Source organism: Daphnia magna, linkage group LG9 (genome assembly GCF_020631705.1).
Source record: "Daphnia magna isolate NIES linkage group LG9, ASM2063170v1.1, whole genome shotgun sequence".
Taxonomy (NCBI): Eukaryota; Metazoa; Arthropoda; class Branchiopoda; order Diplostraca; family Daphniidae; genus Daphnia; species Daphnia magna.
The window spans coordinates 9564177-9591229 of record NC_059190.1 but is presented as its reverse complement, the minus strand read 5'-3'; the positions used below and the strand labels follow the sequence as shown (position 1 = coordinate 9591229).

The 27053-nt window shown below is 40.5% G+C and overlaps 1 protein-coding gene and 1 pseudogene across 1 annotated transcript; one reads left to right on the top strand and one right to left on the bottom strand.

Annotated features, from left to right (window-relative positions):
• Positions 1–112: 112 nt before the first annotated feature.
• On the bottom strand, positions 113–1298 carry LOC123475708. Its single transcript, XM_045178704.1, has 4 exons — positions 1022–1298; positions 793–947; positions 638–727; positions 113–352 (listed from the first exon to the last, which is right to left on the bottom strand). Exons 1-4 carry the CDS (start codon positions 1296–1298, stop codon positions 113–115), a joined length of 762 nt encoding a protein of 253 aa, XP_045034639.1.
• Positions 1299–25222: 23924 nt separating this feature from the next.
• On the top strand, positions 25223–26737 carry LOC116929028 (annotated as a pseudogene).
• Positions 26738–27053: the final 316 nt, after the last annotated feature.

The window sequence follows — 27053 nt, the reverse complement described above, 5'->3', positions numbered from 1 at the left end:
CAACTTGTTTTTTCAGTTTGTTGAAGGTCGCATTCGTTATTTTAGAAATATCTGTAGTTGCTATTAGATTCAGGAGATGACATGGACACTTAACGTGATAAGGCAATTTGATTCATTCTCGGCATTCATTTTCCGTTTCAGAATCTGTATCTTCATTTTCCACTAATATTTGTTCTTGTGCATGTTCTTGAAAGATTTGATCTAAGTCTATGTAGACAACGTCATCGTCATTCTCACAATCTTCGTCGTCATAATTTTGCAAATCGTCTTGATCTTCAGTCAGTTCATTCCCTCCGAATACTTTAAAAGCTTTGAGGAAGTTAGAGCCACTGTCAGTTATCATTACATTGACCTTGTCAATAATATTGAATTCTTTGTGAACATCATTGATTACTTTTGCAATCACGTCGAACGTGTGTCTGTCTTTTACTCGGCAAATCGCTAGGCAAGCACTGCGTCTCTTTAAATCGTCCCCTTTCCAGTGGACTGTCATCCCTAAGTAGCTCCTACGATGAGCTGTCCACATGTCAGCGGTGGTACACACATCAGTTGCGTTTTCCAGGGCCAAGCAGAGTGCAGTTTTCGAATTTGAAAAGTTTCGCTTCAGTTTTTCGGTAAAGAACGTTCTGTTTTTTACTTTCAACTTTCCAACAAGGCCTCCCATGAGCCCGAGAAAACCTTCTTTCTCAACTATCCTTAAAGCATTCATGTCGCTTACGATAAAATCCTAAGAATAAAATTACGATTACTTTCTTGGAGGTTAACTTTAAATCATGAGAGAATGTTTATTACCATAATTTTGTCGTCCAAGTCGGCTTGAGTAACAATGGGCTTAGAGGTCGGTGGCTCTTTTGTGTTAACCAAATGTTTGTCAATTACTGTCTGAGCACCAAACACATCTTTCCCTGAATTGCGACGTTTATCTAACAAACTCTGAGTTTTGTGTTCTTCAATTTTTGAATTTAAGTCGGGCAATCTTAATTTGTGGAAAGACTTTGAAAATAACAATTATTATTTGTACGTACAGTTGTAGAAAGTAAAAGAGCATTTAAATGTAAATCTACCTCAACATGTCTGCGAACATTATGAAGAGTTGTGTGGTTCACTGTAACGGTTTTGTTTAAACAACCCATCAAGCACTTGTAAATCGTAGATTTCTCTGTACTGCTAACTTTTTCAAAGTAATCTGGTGGGACAAATACTACATATTTCTTCTTTTCTGCCAGTGCAGGTTGACTCTCAGTTCCGAAGTGGAAATTGAAAATGTAATATATTTTCTTTAGGATACAACATTTCATTACTTACAAATCAATGGTAGGCGTAGGCCTACGCCTATTATCTTTTGACGTTGAAGGCTCCACGTCCACACTCATCTCACAATCGTTAAATTCGTTACTTATGCAGTATTAAAAGATTTGACTATGTGCTATGTCTAGAATCTAGAATAAACTGAATGTTACTGCAAGTCTGCAACACGTGAAGTTGCATAAATTCACGTCGTCTGAAAAAGCAGACAAATTTAAAAAAAAATTATCAACCTAGGTGGCGCAAAATTCGTCTTGATCGAGAAATATCTCGATCATGTGACCATTTCGATCTCGATCTCGATCTCGATCTCGATAACCTGCTGTGATCAATTCGATCGCCTCGATCAGGGAAAATTGATCCATCGATCCTTCGATCTCGATCATTTCCATCGATCGCGGCAACTCTGTTTCTGTTGCACAATGTTTATGAATTTTTTTGTGTTTTAAATGCCAATGATAAGTAAAATGTTGGAAGCCTAATAATCAAGGAAAGGCAATTTAGAGAAAAAAAAGAAATATAGACTCTTTACATGAATTTAAATTAACTTGTTTTTTTTTTAGTTTTTTTTTGTTTTAAGAAAACACTGGTTACTGCTGACTGGTGTGATGGTGAACATTGATATGATGACAACGGCGATGTAATGGTGACATCTAGTTCACTTCAGCTTTTGGTATCATATGTATGTTACCAAATTTTCATGTTAAAACTACTAATACGAATCTGTTAACAATGAATATGACAATGGTAAACAATCAATAAATTCAATTGTTAATAAAATTAATCTGAATTCAAATTTATTAAATAAATTTCTGAATAAAATGTGTAAAAAGGAACACGAAAATTTTTCAACGTTTAATTCTAAATGTAATGAAGAAGATGATAGAATGATAAAAAATTAGAAGGTAGATAGAGGAGAATAGCACAGGAACCACAAAACAGTTACACATGACCAAAAATGCCCTTCGGGAACCTCTCCAAGGAGCCGCGGCGCATTGATGCTAGTTTTATTGTCAATCAAACCACCAAACGAAATAAGACGAACCCCAAGATCGATCGCAAAATTCTTCTGTGTTGAAAGCTAGTGAGCACCGAAATTGGCTCTTATTTTACTCTCCAATTGCTCTCAAAGGGATCCTTAGTAGTACTTATTACAATCATTGGCTATTATTGGTAAATGCATTTCGCTTATTGTTGGGGAAAAATTGAACAATTTCAGATTTAGCCACGGCAAGGATACTTATCCACAGATTCATTGAATTAGTATCTAGTTTATATGGGCAGGAGAATTCTAGCTGCAACATACAGTATCCTCCACAAAAAAGAGGCACCCCCCCCCCCAGTAGCACAAAAAAAAATTCCTAATGAGCGCTAGATGGCATCGTTTTTAATTGCAAAATACAAACAAAAAAAAACATGCAACTTTTTTTTGGTTTGTTTTGACTGCAAAAGCCAGACGGTTGCCATGATTTCAGTATTTTTTGATGCGAGCAAAATTTGGAAAACGGAGAAATTGAGAAAAAAGTCGGGGAAAGGCTATCCTCTGAATTGTGACCTTTCCCCCACCCCGACTTTTTTCTCAAGTTTTCCGTTTTCAATATTTTCTTGCGACATTAAAACTTATTGGAAACCATGGCAACCATTTGAAGCTGCATGATTTCGACGGACGCGAAAGATCCCGAAACAAAGAAGAATATTTTGCCCATGCACAGACCGCTTGGCAAAATCTTACTGAAAAAGACGCTTATGGGTCAATCCAGCCGAAGTCACCGAATCGTTGGCGCGCACATATTTTAGAATTTAGCGAAATTTAGACATTAGGTTTATACTGTGCTAAATAACTTATTTTCCCAATTTCGTCCATTTTGGACGATTAGTTTTTAAAATACGGCAAAATGAAAATTGGTTTTTTTTTCATTTTGGCGTAGTCCACTTTTCCCGTGTGTTTTTTGTTTTTCTTAATTTGTAGACCCATTGTTTGATAATCTAATTTTTTAAAATACGTATTACTATTCAGATTTTTACGGGCTATCTTTTGATTTAATTTGTTTTTTAAAAATATTTAGTTTAAGGTTACTAATTTAAGGACAAAGTTTTGATACCCTCCCCTCTTTAAAAATCAATATCTTCCCCGGCTACAAAAATTTTCATTTGCCGTTTTCATAATTGTATAGAGTAGATATTGATTTATACTATATATAAAAATGAGAGATGTGTTATCTCTCTTTTGTTTGATTTAATTATTCTAATTTTAAGGTTTTTGACAAAAAATAGCGTTTTTTCCGTCTCTTTCGACCTTGAGGGGCGGAGCTTCATCTCTTTCCTTTCGCCGCTCTCAACCGAAGGAACGAGGGAAAGCTCCCCTTGTTAGCCTAGGGGAATAAAGGGGTTGAGAGCGGGGGGAGACCTACTTCATTTTCTTTGTTTTTCTTTTGGATTGTTGGAAGTAGACAACGTCTAATTTTTGTTGGTTTCATTTTCGTTCCCTTCTCTTGTCTTGTTTTAAATTCTTCTTCAATCGCGTTTTTTTCCGGTGTGTCCGTAAGAATTGTAGTACGACTAATCCTACTTTGTTGTCGTTGTGATCGACGAATCGACGTTTGGTTGTTATCAACTCTCGGAAATGGGCGAATGGTAACGAACGAAACAACTGCTGGTGCGTCTGAAGATAATCGTATTAAACAAACACCGAAAATTGTAAATGATGCTATTTGCATTAAGAACCCGATTGTTTGAAAGTGCCATACCAGGAAAATTTTGCTGATAATCCGAATTGATATTGGCCTCTTCTGGCAGAGGAACAGGTTGTTGGTTGTCCATAATAGAATTACATTTTCGGTATCAGCACCATCATATCTATGGGCAGACTGCTGATCGTCCATTAAGTTGCTCGATAGCCCAGCGTAAGTTGTTTCCCAAAATAAAATATAATCGGTAATTCTCATCAAGATAAGACAAAATAACTGAAGAAAAATATTACCTTGTGAATTCGAATCTATATTGATGATTTCCGAATGCAATCCATTATGAGAATGTTGATCATCCACCAGCAAGTTGCTTGCTAGATCGATGGTAGGAGCTACAAAAATTGGAAAAAAATCAACAATTCTTATAAAGATAAGGCTAAAGAACTACAAATAAATCCAACCTGGTCTGTCGGTTACGATGGATGGTGCATATTTCGAAATTGGAATTTCGTTCCTATTAAAAAGCCATATGCCAGTCGAACAAATGCCAGGAATAATGTTTTCTGATGTTATTTTCGAAACATAAGGCCTCTTGCAGAGACCTGCAACTTCTCTTATACTAATTCTTTTACCAGGATTTATCTGAATCCAATCATTATGGGCTTTTCTTAGTGCTCTCTTAAAGGGACCAAAGACAGACACATCGCACGGTTGCAGTGCGTGAGAACAATGGGGGGGGGGAAGTCAGGAGGTGAATTCCATTGTTTTTGGCAAAATGGATTACACGGAAATCAATATGGCTGGCATGATTATCCATTAGCAAAAGCGCTGGTCGATCTTTTGTTGCGTTTACGTGGGATTGGAAGTGAGCAATAGATGTCAAAAAATTTTCTGCCGTCATCCATCCTGACTCATGAACCAGTCCCAAGCAACCAATTGGTCCTTCTGCAAATAACTGAGGATTTGGTCTCACTCGTGGGATCAAATCCTGGATATTGGTGGGATTGTAGCACCAACTGCATTTACAAAGGCTAGCATTGTAACATTTACTCCACGCTCTGCTGAGACGGTTTGCTGCACCTTTTTAAAAAAATGTAGTGTGTTAGGAGTAACACATGAGTGTTACGATAATGTCTAGCCACGTGAGGTGGGCTTGTACATGCCAGCGCCTCTACATTGTGTGGGGCTGTTTAACATGCATAGAATTGTATAATGTATAGTACCTGGTAACTCTATAGATGTGTAAATAATTGTTCCTTACAATTGATTCAATGTGTGGGGATCAAGAGTGCTCTGTATTACAGTCACTAGAAGACAGTAGCGAAAAAGGCCAAAGACACTGTTTAGCAGAACCTAAAGAGAGGCCAATGCGTTCCACGGAATGGTTGCACTAGTCCCCAACACTCCCCCTCAAACATACCGTGAGATAATCACATAACAAAATTACAGAGTCGAAGTGCTGAGAGAAAGACATCCATAAGGGCGTAGTACAAACACGATATGGAGCATGGAGGGATTTACTAAACGACAGCTGTTAGTCCTGGATGAGACGGACTACTCCGGCACTGGAAGAACTCCCAGCTCTGCGCGCAGACGGGAGAAACGCGGCTCGGGCAGTGCCTTGGTGAATGTGTCAGCTAATTGATTCTCGGATGTGATGTACTCCATTTTGATTGCTCCTGCTTTCTCTTGGCTGCGGATGAGGTGATAGCGGACCGCTATGTGCTTCGTTTTCTGTCTCTGGTGAGGGTGTTTGATTAGCTGAATCGCGCTTTGGTTGTCGCACATGATGAGAGTCGGCCTGCTATTCTTCTGTGAGAGGTCCGGTAAGATGCTCCGAAGCCAGACGGCCGATTTGCAAGTTTCATTGGAAGCAACAAACTCAGCCTCTGTCGTCGACTGCGAGATGCAATCTTGTCGTCGGCTGAACCAGGTCACCGCACCGCCGTTGAGGATGAAGACACTTCCGGAAGTGGAGCGTCGTTCATCTGGGCAACCGGCGTAGTCCGCATCGGTGTATCCAGTGATGGTGCCTGGATTTGATCCGTTGAAGCGGATGCCGTAGTTAACTGTTCCACGGAGGTAGGAAATCACGCGACGAACTGCTTTCCAATGGGATGAGTCGTGTCTTTCGACGAATCGAGACACCTGTCCGACGGCGTAGGAAATGTCCGGTCTTGTCATCAGCGCCAGGTAGAGTAGACTGCCGACCACTTGTCTGTAAAGGTCAATACCTGTGCTCTCTGCCTGCTCACCCTGCGCTGATGGAAGAGTGAGGTGCATGTTGGGTTCGGCTGGTGTCGCCTTAGGGTGACAAGTTGACATGTGAAATCGATGGATGATTTTCGACGTGTAGCGCGACTGGGTGAGGTACAGTTCTCGTTGGAGTCTTTTTCTTGTGATGTCCACTCCCACAAAACGGCCTGGCGTGTATGATCGGATCTCGAATTCTTCTTTGAGAGCCTCCAGGAGGTCCGTGATGGATGATGGTTGATTACTGGCGATTATCCCGTCATCCACGTAGATGATTAGGAAGGTGGTCTCGTTTTCTCGTTTACGAACGAAGAGGCAAGGGTCGGCATCACTCTGCTTGAACTCCTGTTGATGAAGGAAAGCACTGAATCGCACGCTCCAGACGTGGGATGCCTGCTTCAGACCGTAGATGGACCTTTTTAGGCGGCACACCTCCGTCTCGTGGCCGGCCACAACAAATCCCTCCGGTTGCTCGAGGTAAATTTCCTCTTCAAGGTCACCATACAGAAATGCGGTCTTTACGTCGAGCTGTACCATTTCCAGGTCCAGTGCGGCGACGGTTGACATCAGGATGCGGAACGTGTCGTGGGATACGACTGCTGCATACGTCTCATTGTAGTCGATGCCGAGCCGTTGACTGTAACCACATGCTACGAAACGTGCCTTGTAGCGCGGGTCTTCTCCATTGGCAGCTGGTTTGTATTTGAAGGTCCAGCGACCCTTGATTGCTCGCCGTCCATGAGGGAGTGACGTCAAGATCCATGTGTCATTCTTCATGAGCGACTCGTACTCGTCCATCATCCCTGTTTTCCACTTGTTCGCATCTGGGCAGCAGATAGCATCACGGTATTGATCTGGCTCGTACGGTTCGTCGGGATCGTCTTGGTGATCGGCGGTTAGCATGGCGGCCCATTCCCGCCTAGGAATTCGGCCGCGAAGAGATCTGCGAAGTGGCTCCCTCTGATCAGGATCGACCGTGTCTGAAGCCGAATTTACCGTGGAATTTGGTTGTGCGGGGCCTGAAGAAACGTCGGCTACTGATTGGACCGGGTCGTTATAGTTGGGCTGCTCGAGATTGATGGATGATTCACCAGGGACGTCCACGAGTCGGTGTTGTTCGTAGAACTTGGCGTCGCGGCTAATCTTGATTGAATGTCCTACTGGATCCCAAAAACGATAGGCCTTTTTCGTCTCGCAGTAGCCGACGAAGACGCATCGCAGGCTCTTGGGATCCAATTTCCTCCTTTCTGGCTCCGGAATGTGGACGAACGCAATTGAGCCGAAAACGCGTAAATGAGTCACGTCCGGTCGTTCCTTGTGCCAGAGTTCAAAAGGGGTGACCGTTGAGGCCTTACAGAGCACTCTATTCCGAGTGTAGACGACACAGGAAGCTGCCTCTGCCCAGAGGTGAATCGGTAGGTGAGAGTATTTGATGAGGCTTTCAGTTTTGCTGGAGATCTTGTCGGAAGATTTGAAGGGCTAATCTTGATCGTGAGAGTCGTAGAGGTAGCTGCGAGCGCCTTCAGTGACTGTTCGAATTGAACGTTCGGAGACTCCGTCTTGTTGAGGTGTGTGCGGAGCACTGCTTTCGTGTCTGATGCCCTTTTTGTTGAGCCATGCGGCGAACTCGTTGCTGTTCCATTCTCCTCCGCCGTCGGTGCGTAGGACACGAACTAAGTTTCCGGTCTCACCGCGGACGACGTTGATTAATTCCATGAAGCATTGGGCCGCTTCAGATTTCTGTTTCAGAAAACGAATGAAACGGTAGCCGCTGAAGTCGTCGACGAAGATGACGTAGTACAGCATGCCTCTCGACGTTGCCTTCTGCATTGGTCCACATAGATCGGAGTGGATCAGTTCACCGGCGTACGTCGCTCGTTTGCGGCCAGCTGGAAAGGGAAGTCGATGGCTCTTTCCGTACTCACAACCCAAACATGGATCGGTTGGGATGTCTTTGCTGACGACGTCTAAACCGTGGACTGCTCCATCAGATGCCATTCGAAGGATGTTCTTGTACCCGGTGTGAGCGAGTCGTTTGTGCCAGGTGGCGAGGCTGGTCGACAAGGATGAAGGAAAGGCTCCGTCTAATTGCGGTTCGGAAGAACGCCTTGGGCTGATGGCCAACAGGTAAAGAGTTTTACCAACTCTCTCTCCAACCATTGTTAGTCCCTCTTCTTTGGAGGTGAACTCGACTCTAGACGCGGTGAAGGTTGCCGTCCATCCAGCATCAGTTGCAGCCGCAATCGAGAACAGATTCGTTTGTAAACCAGGAACGTAAAGCACGTCCTTTAAAGTAGCGGGTTTCAGCGAGTTGTTGATGTGGATCCAGATGTCAACGTCGCCAGTTCCCAAAACCGGATAGTTGGACGAGCCGATACCCTTGACTGACCAAGTGCCATTCTCCACGGGCGTGAAGTTGGATAGCGTCTCCTTTTGGTCGGTCATGTGGCGAGTGGCTCCAGAGTCAGCAAAGTAGTCACCGTTGCTTCGGGTGGCAAATCGAGAAGTGAATGAGATCATGCTGAAATCCTGTTCTAGAAGAGGTGTGCCCATGTTGTTGGTGTCGTAGACGGCCATGGCTCCGTTGTCCTCTTTCTTGAGCTTTTCTAAATCGGCCATTTCTTGCATTGCTCGCTGGTGTCGGGCTTTCGTTCGGCATGCGTCAGCTGTGTGGTTTGGCGTCGTAATTCGGTGACAGTATTCACATGCCACGCCTTCGGACTGTCGGTTTTCTTGCGAGCCCTGAAAGTGGTCTGATGGTTTCCATTTCTTGGGATTGCCTTGATTGGGATTGTGAGCGCCCCTCCTCTTCTTAAACAAGCCTCGGTTTGAATGTGACGAAAAAGGGTTGACAGACTGCTGAGCAAAAAACGCTGCATCGGAGGAAGCTGAAGATGTGCTTGGAACCACCGTGGGAATCTTCCATCTGGCTTTCATTCTTTCTTCCTCGAGTAAGTCAGTAGTGATGGCTGCCAGAGTTTGAGATGTGGCGGGTGCATATCGCAGGTTCGATACGAAGCTTTGATATTCCTCAGGTAGTGTGCAGGTGATTTTGGTCACTATTTGTTGCTCAGTCGGTGGCATGCCCACGTCTTTCAGGCGCTGGGCGAGATTCTTGATCTCGCTGATATGGGTTTTCATGTCGTTGCCCGGCTTGTAGCTGTAGTGGTAATAGCTGGAGAGAAGGCTGTACTGATTGTTAGCAGCGTGCTCAACGTGCTGGGCTGATAGTGCTTCCCACATTTGATGAGCATTTGTGCAGCTGATAAGAAGTAATTGCTGATCCACCTTCACGGTGGATAGGATCAGGCCTCTGGCTTTGCAATCGCGTCTCTTCCAGTCAGCTATGGCAGCTGCGTTGGTGACGTGACCTGGCTGTGGTGGGTCACCACTGGCTGGTCCTCTTTCTTCAACTGGCTTGGTTGAGATACCGGTGACAATCTCTTCCAGGTTGTGCTCTTCAAGAAGGGTCCACAGTCCCAATTTCCAAAGTGGAAAATTGGTCCCATCGTATTGAGCGATATGGCTAACTTCTCTGGGAGTCGTTGAGCTCATTTTATACTTTGGTTAGGTAGCGTGAAGCTGGGCCCATAACCTGTTAGGAGTAACACATGAGTGTTACGATAATGTCTAGCCACGTGAGGTGGGCTTGTACATGCCAGCGCCTCTACATTGTGTGGGGCTGTTTAACATGCATAGAATTGTATAATGTATAGTACCTGGTAACTCTATAGATGTGTAAATAATTGTTCCTTACAATTGATTCAATGTGTGGGGATCAAGAGTGCTCTGTATTACAGTCACTAGAAGACAGTAGCGAAAAAGGCCAAAGACACTGTTTAGCAGAACCTAAAGAGAGGCCAATGCGTTCCACGGAATGGTTGCACTAGTCCCCAACATAGTGACACCAAAATCATGTCAATTTGTGAAAAAGATACCTGTTTCAACCCTTTTACGGCAATAACTTCAGGGGGCGGTAGAACTGTTGGCACATTTGTCTCGTCGCAATTCCAGATAAGATGAGGTGGAAAATTGTGCTTCGCATAAACGTTTCTTAGATGGTCATAAAATAAAGAAACTACGGGCTGGTTGAAACCTGCTGCACGAGCCTGACATGTTACTTCAGGTTTTCTGATAGATAGTCTCGCGTTCCGTTTAAGAAATGCTATTAGCCAATCTGCTGATGCGATATTGTTGAGTTTCCAATTTACGGGAATTTTAATGCTATTTTTTATTGCGTAGGTGTGAGCCAATTTACGAGTCTCTATGGTCGTTAGCCCGTGATTGAGCAAACAGCAACTCTTCAAATAATCACTCAATTCTGTTTCTTGTGCTGCAGAGAAAATCTGGCTATGATGCTGTGCTTGCTTAATGGACTTCGAACGAACTAGACTTTCCAGAGTATGTTTAGATTTATAGTAGGCAACAGTTGATTTCTTCAACTCAAATTCAGTTGCAGCAGAGCGTATAGTTGCAAGCCCTTTAAGAACTTTAGCAATAGCAGCTCTTATGTCTGTTTTCTTGTGGTTTTGTTTCTTTACATATGATCTAGTCCTATGATTCAAAGAAATCTATTAAATGATTGTTGGAGACATGAAACACACAACGTCTTTTTTGTCTTACCTTAGTTTGTTGGTGAAAACCAGCAAATTCAGAAGTATTTGACTTGACGATTGATGAGACAAATACCCGTTCCCATGATATTGCAAACTGTGCGTAATTTAATCTCAATTGTTCATTAAGTATATAAATTCATACATCATCATGGATTTTGGCAGGCACATCCGCCCTAGAAAAGAAGTCCTAAGCAAGCTACGATCAATTAATATTTTACAAAGAGACCAAAGGATGATCACCCATCCAACCCAAAAGAAATGGCTCCAAAATGCATGACTACCAACAATGTTGAGGATAATGTATAATGCAACTCTGGCTCAATTGCAGAGCAGCTAGAAATCCCTGCGAATGAAATTTCTTCTGAAAGCGAGTCCAGTTGGGATTCTGGCAGTGAAGATCACTCCTCACTCGGGAAGCTAATTACACACCCATTATTGCAAACCGATGAATAATAAAACTTATACTAGATTTCATTCTTTGCAGCAACCAGCCAGATTCTCTCCTAGTCCAAAGTGTAAAAAAAACTTTACAGGAAGAAGTTTGTTGAAAGCTGGTTGCAATTTAATTAGCTTTGTAATTTAACAAAGCGCAAAATGCGTAGGTTGCCTACTGCAAGTGGTGCAACGAGTTTAAAACAAATGGGAAATCTAAGCTGCTACGACATTGTACTAGAAAGAGGCACAAACACTTCCAAGCAATTATGGAAGAAAATAATTGTTTGCGTAATAAGCTCGATATGTTTTTGAACAGTTCCAACAAGTTGTCGCTTTGGAAGTAAGGTTAGTCCTTTTTTTTGGTAGAAAATAATATTGCTCTTAGTGTCATTGACAGCTTAGTAGCTGTTCTACGCGTTTGTCTTCTGCGTGACACTGTTTTGCAGCAACTTGCCATGGTCAGACATCATCAGATTTGGTACATATTTAAGTTTTACTTTATTTCTAATGAAATGCTTATTTAAGTTATCTCAATCTGCATGCATGGGAAAGCATATAAAGAACCAGCTATATGTTACTCTCCGGTCAGTTTTTTTCTCCGTAATAATGGATGAAACTACGGACATCAGTGTCCAGAAGCAACTCGAAATCACGAGTTTTATGATGTAGACCAGGCCAAGACGGTAGTGGAACTTTTGGATCTTGTAGCATCTAAAAGTTAGGGATATTAGGATACTGCCTCCCTTTTCATAAAGCAATCTGCCGTCCTTTACGACTAATCTTTCGTATCGTATAATGTTCATTCTTTGTTGCATATTGCCTCTGATGTCTTAAAATTCGGGGTTCTAGAAAATTTTAGCGTGTATCGATTTGAAGATTGTTATGGCAACATGAAAAAAATTTCCTTAAAGAGAGAAGCCTCTCCAACAATGTGTAAAGTGACAAGTAGAAGAAGAAAAGTGCAAGCTGTCTTCTCTTCCTTCTGTGCCCGTTATTTTATCAAAGTTAATTGTGTTGAACCCCACAATGAAGGCCCCATTGTTCAAAATGTAGTTGGATGTCAGTTTTGTACTGCTCACATTAAAGGGATTGGAATTATTAAATCCCGAAGCCTGGCTGATTTTTTTATGGCGTTTTTTTATCGGCTATGAAGCGTGATCGAAATTAAAAACTTCGTGATGGTTGGTGATGTTATCGTTGCAATTGGTCACCTCTATAAAACTCAACAGAGCTATTCTACGTACCCGTTTCAATCGTCCAACATCGGCAAATATTTAGTATCAGAGATATCCACTGAACTACGTGCATATGATGTGACGTCTTTAACAATATTTTTGGAAGTCTTCAAACATCCCAAATAAGACCGGGTTCTCTTTCCCTGGACATCCAAAGGAAGTCCTGTAAGTATACATGTGTGTAAATTTTCCCTATTACTAAGAAAATTAATGCACAACCCCAGCAGTGCATTCAAACTGTACCCCAATCGTGCGTTTTTTTTCTTCTTCGTATTCTCAAATACCACAGCCATAGGCCTATGTGTGACAAGCCTATAAAGACCAAAGTGAACCAACACTAAAGCTTTATTTTTCTATATCTTTTCAAAGATACCAGCTCCAATTGTCATCCAAGCAATTGATGAAAGCGCCGAGAATAACCCAATTATTCCCAAAATACTGGCACCAGCGAACCAACTGGAAATCGATGCCTGGCACCTAAAGGATGTAACATTACGCAACTATATCTTAGACACAAACAAACCAATGCAAAAACCATCTTTGTATGGATGCCAAACTGCAAGAGAGAAGTGAACGAAAATGCAGACACAATACGTTGCAAGAGCTGACGATTTGGAACATACCTATCACCAACAACTCTGCGACATCAAGCATGATTCTGGTAAACCTTTGTAAGATTTGCCAGGCGTGTATTTATTGACTTCTACAATAGCAATACAATCAAACCAAGAAGCATGACACTATTCTCACTATTGTTGCGAATAACATTGCTTTTTATACAGAATTGCAAGTGGCACATTGGGTGTGGCTTAGATCGCGGTGGCGTGTGGTCACTTGGTCATGTGGGCGTTTCCTTGGTGTACACCTTGCGTACACTCAATGTCCGTGCAGATTTGCCATCTTCTGTAAAGCGTAAATAATGCAGTTGGCTCGTTACATTCTTTCCTCCCTGTGCGGCAGGATAAATTGGTCCTCCAATTTCACCTTTGTGTGCAGACTACAGGTCTGAGGAAGGCAACGTGAATTGCGCCATATATATATAAGAAGCGTCTAAAATATTGTAGCATTGGAAACATTTTGTGCTGGTTAAAATAATAGGGTGTCATTTTCTTTTAGATGATGTCTGGCTGTTGATACATTTATTTTTTCTTTTTAGCACTCAGAATTTTCGGAATAGATTTCGAATGCTATCTTCGCCATCTATATAGTCCTGTGCATATCTTCCGTCCGTATTGATGTTATCATCTCGAGCTCCTCGACGTAACAATATTTCTATAATATCTGTGTATGCCTGTACCTTACAGCTATTTGCAACGCAGTTTCCTTCGATGTGCGTGATCTCCTATTGTTGAATTCCGCTGGACATACTTTCGCGACGAATTTGTTGTTATATTTAGCAGCATAATGTAACACTGTTTCTTCATCCAGCGTTTGGTGCACAATTATTCCATCCATCCACAAACTATTTAACACATTCCATATTATTGAGAGCTATAGCCACTAGTAATGATGGCTCTCCCATGCTGTTTTGGATGTTGAATATGTTACCGTGATGGGATAGAATACGGAGTAAATGGAAATTATTATCCGTGGCTGCTCGGTGTGCTATTGTCATCCCTTCTTCGTAAATATTACTATCAGCTCCGTATTGGAGGAAATCACGGAAAGAGCCATGATTTTTAATGTGTCAAACCAGGAAAACATGTTTCCGATTTGATTGTCCTGTTCTTCTGTTACTAGGATGTTAGGTAACTCTTTGCCTTCTCCTTCATTAATTCGTCCCACCAGGTCATTTAGGATGTTCAGCTGTTCCATTTCCATTGTTTCATGAGCTGGGTGGTTCCTTAATCCATAGTCGAAGCTGTTTAAGTGCAGTTCTTCGAATTCTGCAATTAAATCCAGATTCGAGGTGTGTATGGTCGCTTCTTGTTTAATCCAGTCTCTCGCTGTTGCGATATGCTGGCACGTATAAGGGTATCCATTGATGTTTATCAATTGTGATTTCCAAAAACACTCTGATTACGGGTGAATAGACCATCCGTCGAGTCCGATCGTAAAGTTGTTTTTTCCGTCAACGAAAAATGGCTGGAACCCGCACTTGGTCTCTTTTGCTGATAGTGAGATCCTTTTTGGGTCGCATTGTTGCAAGGTCATAGCTTGACCAAAACCATATATCCTTGTACACATTGGAATTCCGAGTGCGGCGGCTGCAAGCAATCCATTTGTTTGGGCTAAGATTATGGCTTGCGTTCGTTTTATCTTTGATAACTGGCAGTACACATCCCGAATTTCCTTTGCCAATTTATTGTCGTGTTCAGTTTCAATACTGATTTTATATTGCTTGTGCATCTTTCCAAGCTCGTATTTTATTAAGTCACTTAGCTCTTCAGTGGATTTTGGTAGACCGTTACTCGTATTCGCGTCATTTAGCGGTCGATAGTCATCTACTACACGTTCGTGTGCTATATTTTCTTTTTGTTGTCTTGAAACCTTAAATTGATCATTTAAACTTTTGTCTTGAATTTCTGACTCATCTCGGGTTGTATTTTTCTGTCTCTCAATTTTGTCTATTTCTTTTCATCGTCCTCCTTTGATTTTGTCATTCCAGTTTCGCTTGGCTGTTCTCTTGTTTGACTTGGTGTAGGATACTTTAGGCTTATATTTGGCTCGGTGGAAGAAATAATTTCAGCTAGGTTAGTTTTTTGTTTTATTTTGTCTGTTGTTGTGGTTCCTGTGTTAACTTTTTCTGTAGTTGCAGATGACTGTGTCGTGATAGCCGTTTTGAGTGATGTACTAGTTAATGTTGTTGATGCGGTTGTTGATGTTATTGTGGGTAATTGCTCTGCTTCTGTTGCTTTCGTAGTAGGTTTTGATTTTGTTGTTGATTTCGGTGTAGAGGCCGATATTTGTGTGATAGTGGTTGATTTTAGTGTGGTAGTACTTGGCTTTTGAGTGGTAGTGGTCGGTTTTTGTGTGGTAGTGGTCGGTTTTTGTGTGGTTGTGGTCGGCTTTTTTGTGGTTGTGGTCGGCTTTTTTGTGGTAGTAGTTGATTTTGTCGTTGTTGTTTTGAATGTTGTTGTCGGTTTTGTTGCTGTTGTGAGTGGCCTAATCGTTGTTGTTGTTGTTTCTGTTTTCACACTTGTTGGTACTGTTGCTGCAATGGAAGGTATGACTGATTTATCTGTTGTAGCAGTCATGGATGTTGCTGACTTTGTCGTTATGGTTGAATTTTTTGTTATTCCTTCCGTTGCGTTTGTTTTATAGTTAATCTCCTTTGGATCACGATGGTTTAATGGTGGCAAGATTGGTAGATTTTTTCCAAATAAGGCGTGTTGGGTATGTAGAGATATTCTTGCTGCTGCCGACTATGTTCTAGGTTGATGTGGATTTCTGTTCTTGAAACTAAAATGTTGCTTCTGGCTTGTACCATGACAGTGTCCCAACGATAATTTATCGACCCGTCTTGTTAGACATTTCCGGTCCGAAGCGCCTGAATGAAGTCCTGTTCTATCACTTGCCATTAATTGTCCTGTGTGATCGAATGTTCCCCAGATGGAACTTTTATCTGATCATTCGTGTAGAATGAGCATCGATGTGTTTGCTTTAATGCAGTTGTTTGTGTTAAATGGTCTTATCGTGAAGTCGGAGGAGTATTCGAAGGCTTGCCCTTTGTTGGATGCTTCGCTACAGTTATTTTGTCAATTTTTGTAGGCTTGTTTGACATTTGATCCAATTAGGATCGCATGCTTCGAGTGTTATTGCTTTGTTAACGCCGTTGTGTGCTAAACATTTTTCATCGGGTTACCATGTTTCATTAGTCCCCATCCTATCATATCCCATATGATATTTCCTCTCCCATGGTTCCGTTTCAATAATCCTCCGAAAATTGGTTGTTGTTACTGATTTCCTTTGTTCCAACTGGATTTCTTCGAATTCGTCAATGGATGCATCTGGGAAATTATCCAACACATCCGGGTTCGTTGTTAGGATTTCGATAACCCATTGTTGACTTTCACTAATTGCTCCCTGTCTACTGCAGGTTTTTAGTGTTGCCAATCTAACTCGTCCCTCTTCTTCATCATGTAAGGTGATGCAAAGGCCTGTTTCCAGAGAAATCCATTGGTCGTTAGTTAAATCCAGTATCCACCTTGATGTGTTTTCGGTGCAATTTTCTGCCATAATTTGATTGTTTTCAGTTGCCACAATGCAGATGTTACTGTTTATAAGCCTTATGCTGTGATCTACGATGTATTCGAATTTTGTTCCCGTTGGCAAAGGGTCTTGGATATCATATTGGTTGTGGACTGATACTTGCGTGTTTATTGATGAGCCATTAACCATGAGATACGCAATTGTATCTTTTTTAGTCATTATTCCATTTTCTTCTACGTTTGTTATTATAGGATGTCCCATTCGTATCGAACCCTATGCGTACGATATGCTGTAAAGTCTTTTCCCCATAGCTTCCTTTTCAGCACGGTTGTCAACAAATTCAATTTCGTTATTAGTCGATCGTTTTACTTTGCTTGCTACTGGGTCTGCGTATTCATTGCAAGACCATGTATCTATATTTACTTGGTTCTAGCAGGATGGTAATGAAATTTTAAAACTTTTATATTACTTTGTGGTCGTCTCTCCTGGAAAAATAAGAAATGTCAAGGCATCCCTACTACTTCTAAATCCAGGTTGTGTAAATTCTTTATTATTTATATCTGGTTTGTTAGAGAAAGTTATTTCTACCTGTTTTTTACAATCTAGAAGACGGCTAGTGTTTACATTAACCATTGATTTTGTTAATTCTATATACCCTTCACCTTTAAAAATAATTTGTGAATTTGATGAATTCGTTGATCTATCTCCCCATACTATAGTGTTATGATTTTGTGTATACTCTCCTTCTTGCTGAGTGGTGTTTTGGAATCCAAATGGACTTTCCACTAATCTTTCTGATGTCTCTTGTTTTAATGTTATCTCTTCCGCTAAGTAATTTAATGCATGGTATTCTTTGATAGCGTACCACTTCCCTTCCTCTGTAGGAGTTGATGTAAAACTCAACTTTGTTGTTCCTGCCTGCATAAGATTACCCCCGCATTTTTTATTATTTACCATTTCCCAGCATTCAATTGCTGAGAGTAATTTTGTTTCCTGTGAATAAACTGTGTCAAAAGACCCTATCCAGAATGATCCGGTTATTTTCTTAGTCTTCATCCATTGTTTGCAAGTCCATCTTTTCCAAGTTTTTACTGGGTTTTGTTTAGTCTTTAGCGTATAATTTGTTAGGAATCTTGGTTGATTGGTCGTGCTTGGGTTTTTGCAATAGTATGATGAGTTAATATCTAGAATTCCTCGTGTTTTAACATAGTTGCAATCGCATACAGACGAGAAGATTGTGTGGGTTGTTTGCAATGTAGTTAGAATGCAAATGAGTAGTAATTTTTTCTCCATCTGTTAAAAAAAAATTTATCGCATTTTTAGAAATTGGATACCTGATTTATCGATCTTAAATTATATCGTGAAGTTGTCCTAAAATCAGAATTAGTCTGGTCTATTGGATTGGGGAATAGCATTCTTGGATCTAGGAATGATATTATGGGTTGTTCCAGTTCAAGTTGCTTTTTAGGCCTCTCTGGTCTTCGTCTAATGGCTGTCGTTTCTGCTTTTTTCTCTCTAACTATCTCTTGTTCTTGTTTGGCCGGAACATCTTGTGCCATATAAGGTTTAAGTCGGTTGCAGTGGACAATGGATTTTTATTTTTCATTTGTAATGTTTTGGATTTCGTACGTAATTTCTGAGAAACCACGTATGATTTTAAATGGACCATTCCATCTATTTATAAATTTTCCGGTTTGGGGTGGTGCTTTTAATAGTACCAGATCACCTGGATTGTACTTGACACTTTTTGTCCCGTCGTCATAATACTTTTTCTGCTTCGTTTGAGCTTTGAACAAATGCTTGTTCGCTAATTCTTGTGCCTTTTTCTACTGGCGAGAATATTCTTCATGTTGATTTCCTTCCATTTCGTAATGACGGTTGATTTTAATGTCGTTTGGTAGAATGGGTTCTCTTCCGTAGTAAAGGTAAAATGGGCTATCTTTAAGAGTTGCTTGTTTTGACGTGTTGTATGCGAATGTGACGAATGGCAGATATCTGTCCCATTCCTCGGGTTCGTCTACCACATAACAAGCAAGCATATCACATAGCGTTCTGTTAAACCTTTCTACTAATCCATCAGTTTGTGGATGATATGCAGTTGTACGCATCTGTTTTATCTTAAATAATTTACATATTTCTTGAACAATATTTAATAAAAAATTTTTTCCTTGATCTGTCAACACGATTTCTGGGGCTCCATATTTTGTTATTGACTTATTTACTAGAATATTGGCTATTGTTTGTGCGGTTTGATTCTTCATTGGAAATGTATAGACAAATCTACTGGCATAGTCTGATAATACTAAAATATATTTATATCCCTTAACACTTTCTTGAATTGGTCCAACTACATCCATTGCAATTCTTTCCCATACCCTATCTACTGGTGGCAAAGGTTGCAATGGTGCTTTATTCGTGTTAAATGCTTTTCTTCTTGCACACTTTAAACAACTGTTAACGTATGCCGTGACATCAGATCGCATATTAGGCCAAGAGTACTGCCTTTGTAGTCTTGCTAGAGTCTTTGTTATACCTAAATGTCCTGCTATATGTGGTCATGATTTTCATCCATGATTTCTCTTATTTTTACAATGGGAACTACTATCCTTCCATATCTATCAAATAGTTCTTTTTTCTCATTTAACTTCTATCCATTTATATTTCCCTTTTTATTTCCGTTCTGTATCTTTTTGAGATTCTCTATTATTCTTCGGCAATAGTTATCTTCATGCTGTAATTCAGTCCATTCTTTCTCCAAATTCTTAATCTGGGTTCTACGGTTCTACTTTAGCAATGGGTAATATTTGAATACGACGAAGAGTGTCGGCGTTTTGATGTGACTTACCAGGTCGATATCCGATTACGATGTCAAATTCTTGTAGTTTCAATGCCCATCTTGCTAGTCGTCCTGCCGGTTCAGATTTGCTCATCAACCATTCTAAAGGTCGATGATCAGTGAATACTGTGAACTTCCGGCCGTAAAAGTACGTTCTGAATACATCTACAGCATGAATGATTGCATATGCTTCTTTCTCTGTTGTTGAGCATTTGGCTTCACGGTCGTTCAGATGTTTAGAAGTATACGCGATGACGACTTCTAGGTCGTCTGATTCAATGTGATCCTGTTCGTCGGTCGCAGCTGAATCCGCTGATTGGGGTCGAGGTTGTATTTGTGCCAAGACTGCTCCTATTCCGTATCCTTATGCATCCGTATAGATGATAAATTCGCGCGTGAAATTGGGATAGCTCAGAATAGGTCTTGATATGAGACAGTTCTTTATACAATCAAAGGCGTCCCTTTGTTCTTCCCCCCATTTCCATTTGACTGACTTCCTTGTCAGTGCTGTCAATGGATGAGCTTTATCAACGAAAGCTCTGATAAATTTTCGATAGTAACTTGCTAGTCCCAAAAATGAACTCAATTCTTTTGTGTTTTTAGGTGCAGGGTAATTAATAATTGATTCCAATTTTTTAAGATTTGGCGTTATGCCTTGTTCTGATACTATGTTACCTAAATAGTCCAACTTCTCTTGAAAGAATTTGAATATTTTTCGTTTTAGTTTTAAACCAGTGTTGAAAAATACTTTGAACCGCACAATGCATCTACGGTATCATCTATTCTAGGTAAAAGATATCTATCTTTTATCGTTATTTTGTTTAATTGTCTATAGTCAATGCACATTCTCATTTCACCATCCTTTTTGTTAACCATTACCATTGCCGCTGAGAATGGGCTATGGCTATCTCTTATTATTTTATTTTGTAGCATACTATCAATCTTCGATTTTACCGTATTTTTTAGTGCTTCAGGCATTCTACGTAGACGCTGATTAATTGGTGCGCTAGCTCCCGTATTAATGAAATGTTTGACATTAATAGCCAACCCAAGGTCTGATTCTTTATCGGCAAACAATCTTTCGTTTTTTACAAGCAACCATTCAATTTTTGTTTTTACTTTATTAGAAAAATAGGGTATTTTAAAGTCCTTCTTTTCTAATTTTCTATTTAACTGGTTTGATAAATCTAATTGACTAAAAGCTTCTTAATTAATGTAGTCTTTTGCAGTTAATGGAAGTTCCTCTTCTTCTAAATTGGATAAAGGCCTTAGTGGGATATTTATTCCCACTTCGGAAAAAATTAAATGCTATACAATGGCAATATACTTTCGGAAAAACTATGTTCTACTCCATAGTGATCATAACTGATCTGCTTATTTTTAGTATTAATTTTTACGTTATTGCTAGCCAAAAAATCTAATCCTAAGATACAATTTTCATTAAGATTTTCCATTACATAAAAGTTGTGGTTAATTAAATGATTCTTATTTATTGTTATTTTAAATTCATATTGGCCTAATGATTTGAGCTCTTGTCCTGATACTGTCCTAAATATCGGATCATCGGTGTTTTTTATTTGTTTTAAATTTTTATCACTTATGTTAAAATAAAAGCTAGATGAAATTAAACTGGCTGCTGCACCAGTGTCTACTAAAGCTTTTGTTTCTTTTTCAAAAATTCTAATTGGGATACGTATAAGTTTGGGTATTTCTGCCGTAAAATTTGGTTTTACATGATAGTGATTAATGCTATTGGAATTATGAGTGAGTGGTTTCCTACATTTGACGTCGTGGTTGACGGTTGATACGTGCCATATCCGCCCAGCATTCTCTCGCAATGTGTTCCATTTTGTTACACTTGTAGCACGTAATGTCACTGTTTTTCGCTGGTTGTGTGTTGTGAAAAGGTTGTACTCGTGGTTGGTACTGATCACCAGTCGATTCACGCCATGGCTGACATTGAGGGTTCCCAAAATTTTGAAATGTGTTGGGTTGGTATATATTTCTTTGTGGTTGATACGAATTATTCTGTGGCCGTTGAAATTGTCTTTGGTTTATTTGCCGTTGGCCATTTTGATGTGGCCCGTATGAATAAGGTGTTTGGCGTTGCGTTGTCGGTTCTTGAAAACTTCCCCTTCCCCTCTGGGCGTTATAGTTTTCTCTATATGGACTGGCTTCTCTGCTTCTGGAAAAACTTGGTTCTCGGCTGCGTGAGTAGCTTGATTCGTGGCTGTTTTTCTGGTTATTGTTAAATCGTACTCTCGGATACTGTGGTCTTGAATTGTGTTTCCGTGATTTTGATCTGCGAGGCTCGTATTGGTCAGTGGCTGCTATGGCTGCAGTTTTTTCCTGTGATATTTCATTTTTATTAGCACATTCCATCTCTAAAATTTTTTCTCTTAGTTTCTCGATTTCGAAATCTTGTTGTTTTCCATGGTGTGCAATGACAGCAATGACTGCTGTCAGTTCTTTGTCGTCGTTGTTTTCCTTGTTTTGCAAGATTTGTTCTGAAATAAATAGTTGTTTGCATAGTGCATCGAAGTCGTTGGCATCTTCTGGCATTCGTAGGTAAAGTTCTTCTTTTATTTTTGGTAAGATCCCTTGGATTAAAATTTTAATTTTGGTGGTATCCCTCATCTTTTTTACATTACTCAAGAGCTGGTCTTCCACAACTGTCTTGTTGTGATCAAGTTTTTCTTCTTTTCCTTCGATTCCGTCGTATAGTTTGTTTAGTCTTGACACGAAAGCTCTGCAGTTTTCTTCCGGTTTCTGTTTTAGTTGCAATAATTTTTTCTTTAGCGTGGCTAGATCATAGGCGTCTTGGAATCTTGCTATGATTGCTGATCTCCAGTCATCGTATTCAAGTTCATCTCCTTGTTCCGATACGTATTCTTCGTGCCAATCCAGAGCTTCACCTTTAAGTCTGTCTGAAAAGAATCGTAACTTTTGGGTGTCGTCCCAGTTGTTGTTTCTGGCTACGTGCTCAGCTGTTTTAAGCCAATCTGTTCAAATCAGTTAAGCCAATCTGCCAATCATTTTGTCTGTACTTTTTCCTTTGTATGGAGGGATAGATTTTTTATCTTCTAATGAAAACAGTTCCCCCAAAACTTTTACTATTGGTTGGGTAAAGTTTTTGATCATTTCTATTTCTTCTGCGGTAGGGGTTTTTTCTGTTGATTTTCCTTTTGGGTTGTGTCTCTAAGTCTCAGCTTCCTCGGAAGTATAGTGGTCAAATCCCATGATTTTAAAATTTGGTTTCTCTTTGTTACGAAGTTTGTTTTTTTTTAGTTTCAATAGTTTGCTGTTGCTTTAAAACTTGTTCTGCATCTATAATTCAAAATGTAATGATTTGTCGTTTATTTCACTTATTGACGTTGGATCGTTGATTTGTTCAATTAGTTTTGAAACTTCTCCTGTATGTTCTTCGATTCTAGAATTGTCTGAGCTCTCTGCTTCGATGTAAAAAGCTTCTTTTTGCTTATATTCCACTAGACGTTCCTCAAGGCGTTGTATCTTGCTCTCCTGTGCTGAAATGAGTGTTTCTTTATCTCTTATTTGTCTTTCGAGGTTTCTATTCCTTGCGGCTAATTCTAGTTCCCTTTGTGTAGACAACTTCTTTCTTCTTTTTTTGTTTTGAGAAAGGTTTTCAATTCTATTACCTCCTTTTCTAATTCGTCGCCTCTTTCTTTCTGTGCCTTTTCGTGTTTTATAACGATATTATAACTTTCTAGGAGTAACTTGTTTTCGTTTTGGAGTTTGTTTATATTATCCTGACCTTCGGTTTCCACGTGTGCTGTTGTTTCTTCATTCTATTTCAGTAGTTTTTTAAGAAATTCTTTAAGAAGATATTCTTTCAAGAAAATAAGATGGACGAAGGTTTTGCTGCCTCCCAATGCTTTGCCGTCAGAAGTGTTTTTGACTGGTTCGCTGATTCGGGCGCGACAGCAAGTATGACCGATCAACGTCAACTCCTAATGGATTATGAAGCTATCAAACCAGGAAGTTGGTCAGTATCTGGCATCGGAGGAACGAACTTGTCCGTCCATGGCAGAGGAAACGTTCCAATTATTACAGAGGTAAAAACACGTATATAAACAAATAATCAATGGATTCAAAAGTAAAGAATTTCCCTCCCTTCCTTTTCTTTGGACAGATAAAAGGGAAGGAAAGTGATTACATTATTAAAAATGTCCTACATGTCCCTGGTATCGGAATTAATCTCTTCTCCATCGGAGCCGCTACTGAAGCAGGAATTTAATGCATTTTCATTGGAAACAAATGCAACTTTTACTACAACAAACGACTGATACTAACTGGAGAAAGAGCTGCCAAAACCATGTACTACCTGAATATAAGATCACAAAATGTGGAAGATTTTGCCAAAGCAGCTCAAAAATCGATATCTCTTACAACATGGCACCAAAAACTAGAACATGCAGATCATCGCAACATCCAAAGAATGTTTACAATGAGACTTGTCGAAGGCTTAAACTTGGGAACCGGACCACACGACTTTTGCGTCTGTGATGACTGCGCCAGAGGCAAGATGCACAGATCAAATTTAAACTGTCCACATCACCAAGGGCTGACCGGATTGGAGGAAGAGTTTGCGGTGACGTATGCGGACCAATGTCCTTTCCTTCCCTTGGAGGAGCGAGATACATGCTGCTTTTTAAGGATGAAGCAAGCGGCTGGATCATTGCTTATTTCATGAAAACAAAGACGGAAGTTCTCAATCACATCAAGACTCTCTACGCATTCATCAAGAACCAAACTGGCGATTCCATTCAGATTTTAAGAACTGACAATAGGACTGAATTTAAAAAATTAGACACAACGACCGGTGTGTATATCTAAGAATTCGTCCGGATGGGGAATATACCATCCTCATTATATACCAAGGCGACGGTTTAGCATGTAGCAACCGACCCAAAGTCTTTGAAGCCATTCTCCAACACTTACGCAGCAAATACCAAGTTAGGACATTGCCCCCGAATCGATTTGTTGGTTTTGACATTTCTAGTAATAGAGAAGAAAGATCTCTCTCCATGAACCAACCGGATTTTGTCCGAAGAATATTGAAGAGGTACAGTATGGAAGATTGTAATTATAAGTCGATCCCAGCCGATCCCAACAACAAATTGAACCACAAAATGTCCCCAACAACAGAAGAAGACAAACGGGATATGGAAAAACGTCCCGTTAGAGAAGCGATTGGATCCCTAATGTACCTTGCAAACATGACAAGACCAGATATTTCATACTCGGTTAACCAAATATCGGCCTCCGTATCAAACCCTGGAAGTGGACACTGGGAGGCGATCAAACGAGTTCTTTGTTAAGAATCAAGTAACAGAAGATAACGGGTTGCCGAAACCCGTTGACGCAAGGATACTGTCAGATACTGTTTAGACTTACTTATGTCCTCTCTACCACTCCAATATAGTGTCCTACTCCTCGTTCTAGAACTCTTACTCTATCTTGAATTTATTCTTTTCCAAACTGCTGCAGCCTATGGTATGTTCTCTCTATTATCCTACTGTATCCTGATTGTTACAATATAGTACACAAAAATGTAACCCAATACTGTCGTAAGTTTATCTGTCAATATATTGTCGCCCTAACAGGTTATGGGCCCAGAATTACGTATTAGCTGAATCTATGATAACAAAATTGTTTTTTTTCCGAACCACAGTACTAATCATGGCGAACAACGCCCCAGTGGGAAATTGTCTCAAAGACATGGCCCACATTGTGAAATTTGATGGCACCAACCACTTCGACTGGAAATACGAGTTTCTAGGGATTCTAGAACAACATGGTCTCAAGCACTTGATTGAACCAACTGCTGGTGATGACGTTGTAGCCCGACCCAATGTGGTAAAGTTTTTTTTTCCATTTTCCCTCATATGCACATACTATACAGTTACTACAGCAAATTTACTCTAAAATGCATAGTGACTTATTGATTTAAACACAAAAATATGTTGCATTGGTGACCACCTAAAATTACACCCAAAGCGATACCACATGTACAGACAATTCTGTGTAGTCCAAGGTCCAACACACACATTTAATTCATTTATTCCTCTTTCTCTCTCGCTTTGAAATTCAGCTGTACACCATGCATCATATCTAGTGACTTAACTCAAATTAGACAAAATATAAATCAAAGTACACGTAAACATTGTAGATCAAGACATTTGTCTGCACATTATTCCAATTCCATTCAAGGAACTAAACAAAGTCTATATTATCCTATTCAGGCTAGAGACGCAAACAATGCAATCCCCAACGAGGCAGCCATCGACCTGTTGAATCAAAAAGACATCATCATTCGAAATTCAATCTTGATTTCCATTGATTCAAGTCAGAAGCAAAACTTTTACGGACTGCCAACAGCCAAAGAAATGTGGGTAAAAATCAGCACCCTATTCGCTGCCCAAGCCGATGAGATTGAACAACAACTAATCACTAGAATCTTCAACTATCAACACAATCCAGGTCTATCCTAATCATACACCTTAATCGATATAATTCAAACAACTTTTGCTCTATCGAAACCAAATGCAGGAAAGGATATTAGATATCACATCAACTGTATCATGAACGATGCTAACAAACTAAGAGAGATGAGCAGTCCCCTGCAAGACAAATACATCATCAATAGGATGTTGCAAACACTACCTGAGAGTTACCGACATGTCCGTTCAGCATGGACCAATGTCCCTAGAGGCGAGAAAACCATCGATAATTTAGTTCAACGACTGATAGCTGAAGAGGGAGTCGTAGCATCCTATGCAGTACAGACCCCAGTACCACCTACCAACTCAGTTGCATTCCAAGCCACAGTCCCTGAATCTGGGGTTGATAACGCCCATTATGCAACAAATAGAGGAGGCCAAAGAGGCCGAGGACGTGGCGGCTTTAGAGGACGCGGTGGTCGTGGCAATTTTGAAGGGCCTAGAGGTGGTGGTGTTAATCAACATGCCCCAAAACAAGAAGGCGCTAATCTAGAAACCCCTCATAAAGTCTTCAACTGCATTTATTGCCAAAGAGATTCCCACCACACGGTTGACAGTAGGAAATTGATTTCTGCCCGCAAACTCGCAACAGAACATTTCACCAAAAAAGACTCTGGCTACCCCGCCTCTGCGTGTTACGTATCCAGAAGTGTCTTTGACTGGTTTGCAGACTCAGGGGCGACCTCCCATATGACAGACCAACTGTCACTACTAATGGATTACCAGCCTATTGAACTCGGTTCCTGGATGGTCACGGGAATTGGAGGCACATCCTTACCTGTACACGGACAGGGAAGTGTAAGAGTCATTACTGAGAATGAACTCGAACGAGTTATCTCACCAGTGTTACATGTACCTGAGTTAGGTACCAATCTATTCTCTATTGGATCTGCCACAGAAGCGGGCATGAAGGCTGTCTTCACTGGCACCAGTGTAAACATTTTAATCCCTGACGGCAACATCTTCGTGGAGGGTGAACGTGCAGCTCGTACCATGTACCACCTCAAGAT

Excerpts from the sequence above, each read along its gene's own strand:
- LOC123475708 (XM_045178704.1), bottom strand. The coding sequence starts at position 1,298 with ATGAAATGTTGTATCCTAAAGAAAATATATTACATTTTCAATTTCCAC. Across the intron at positions 728-792 it reads ACTTGGACGACAAAATTATG|GATTTTATCGTAAGCGACAT; the intron begins GTAATAAACATT and ends TTTTATTCTTAG. Across the intron at positions 353-637 it reads GCCTTGTTGGAAAGTTGAAA|GTCAATGTAATGATAACTGA; the intron begins GTAAAAAACAGA and ends ATTATTGACAAG.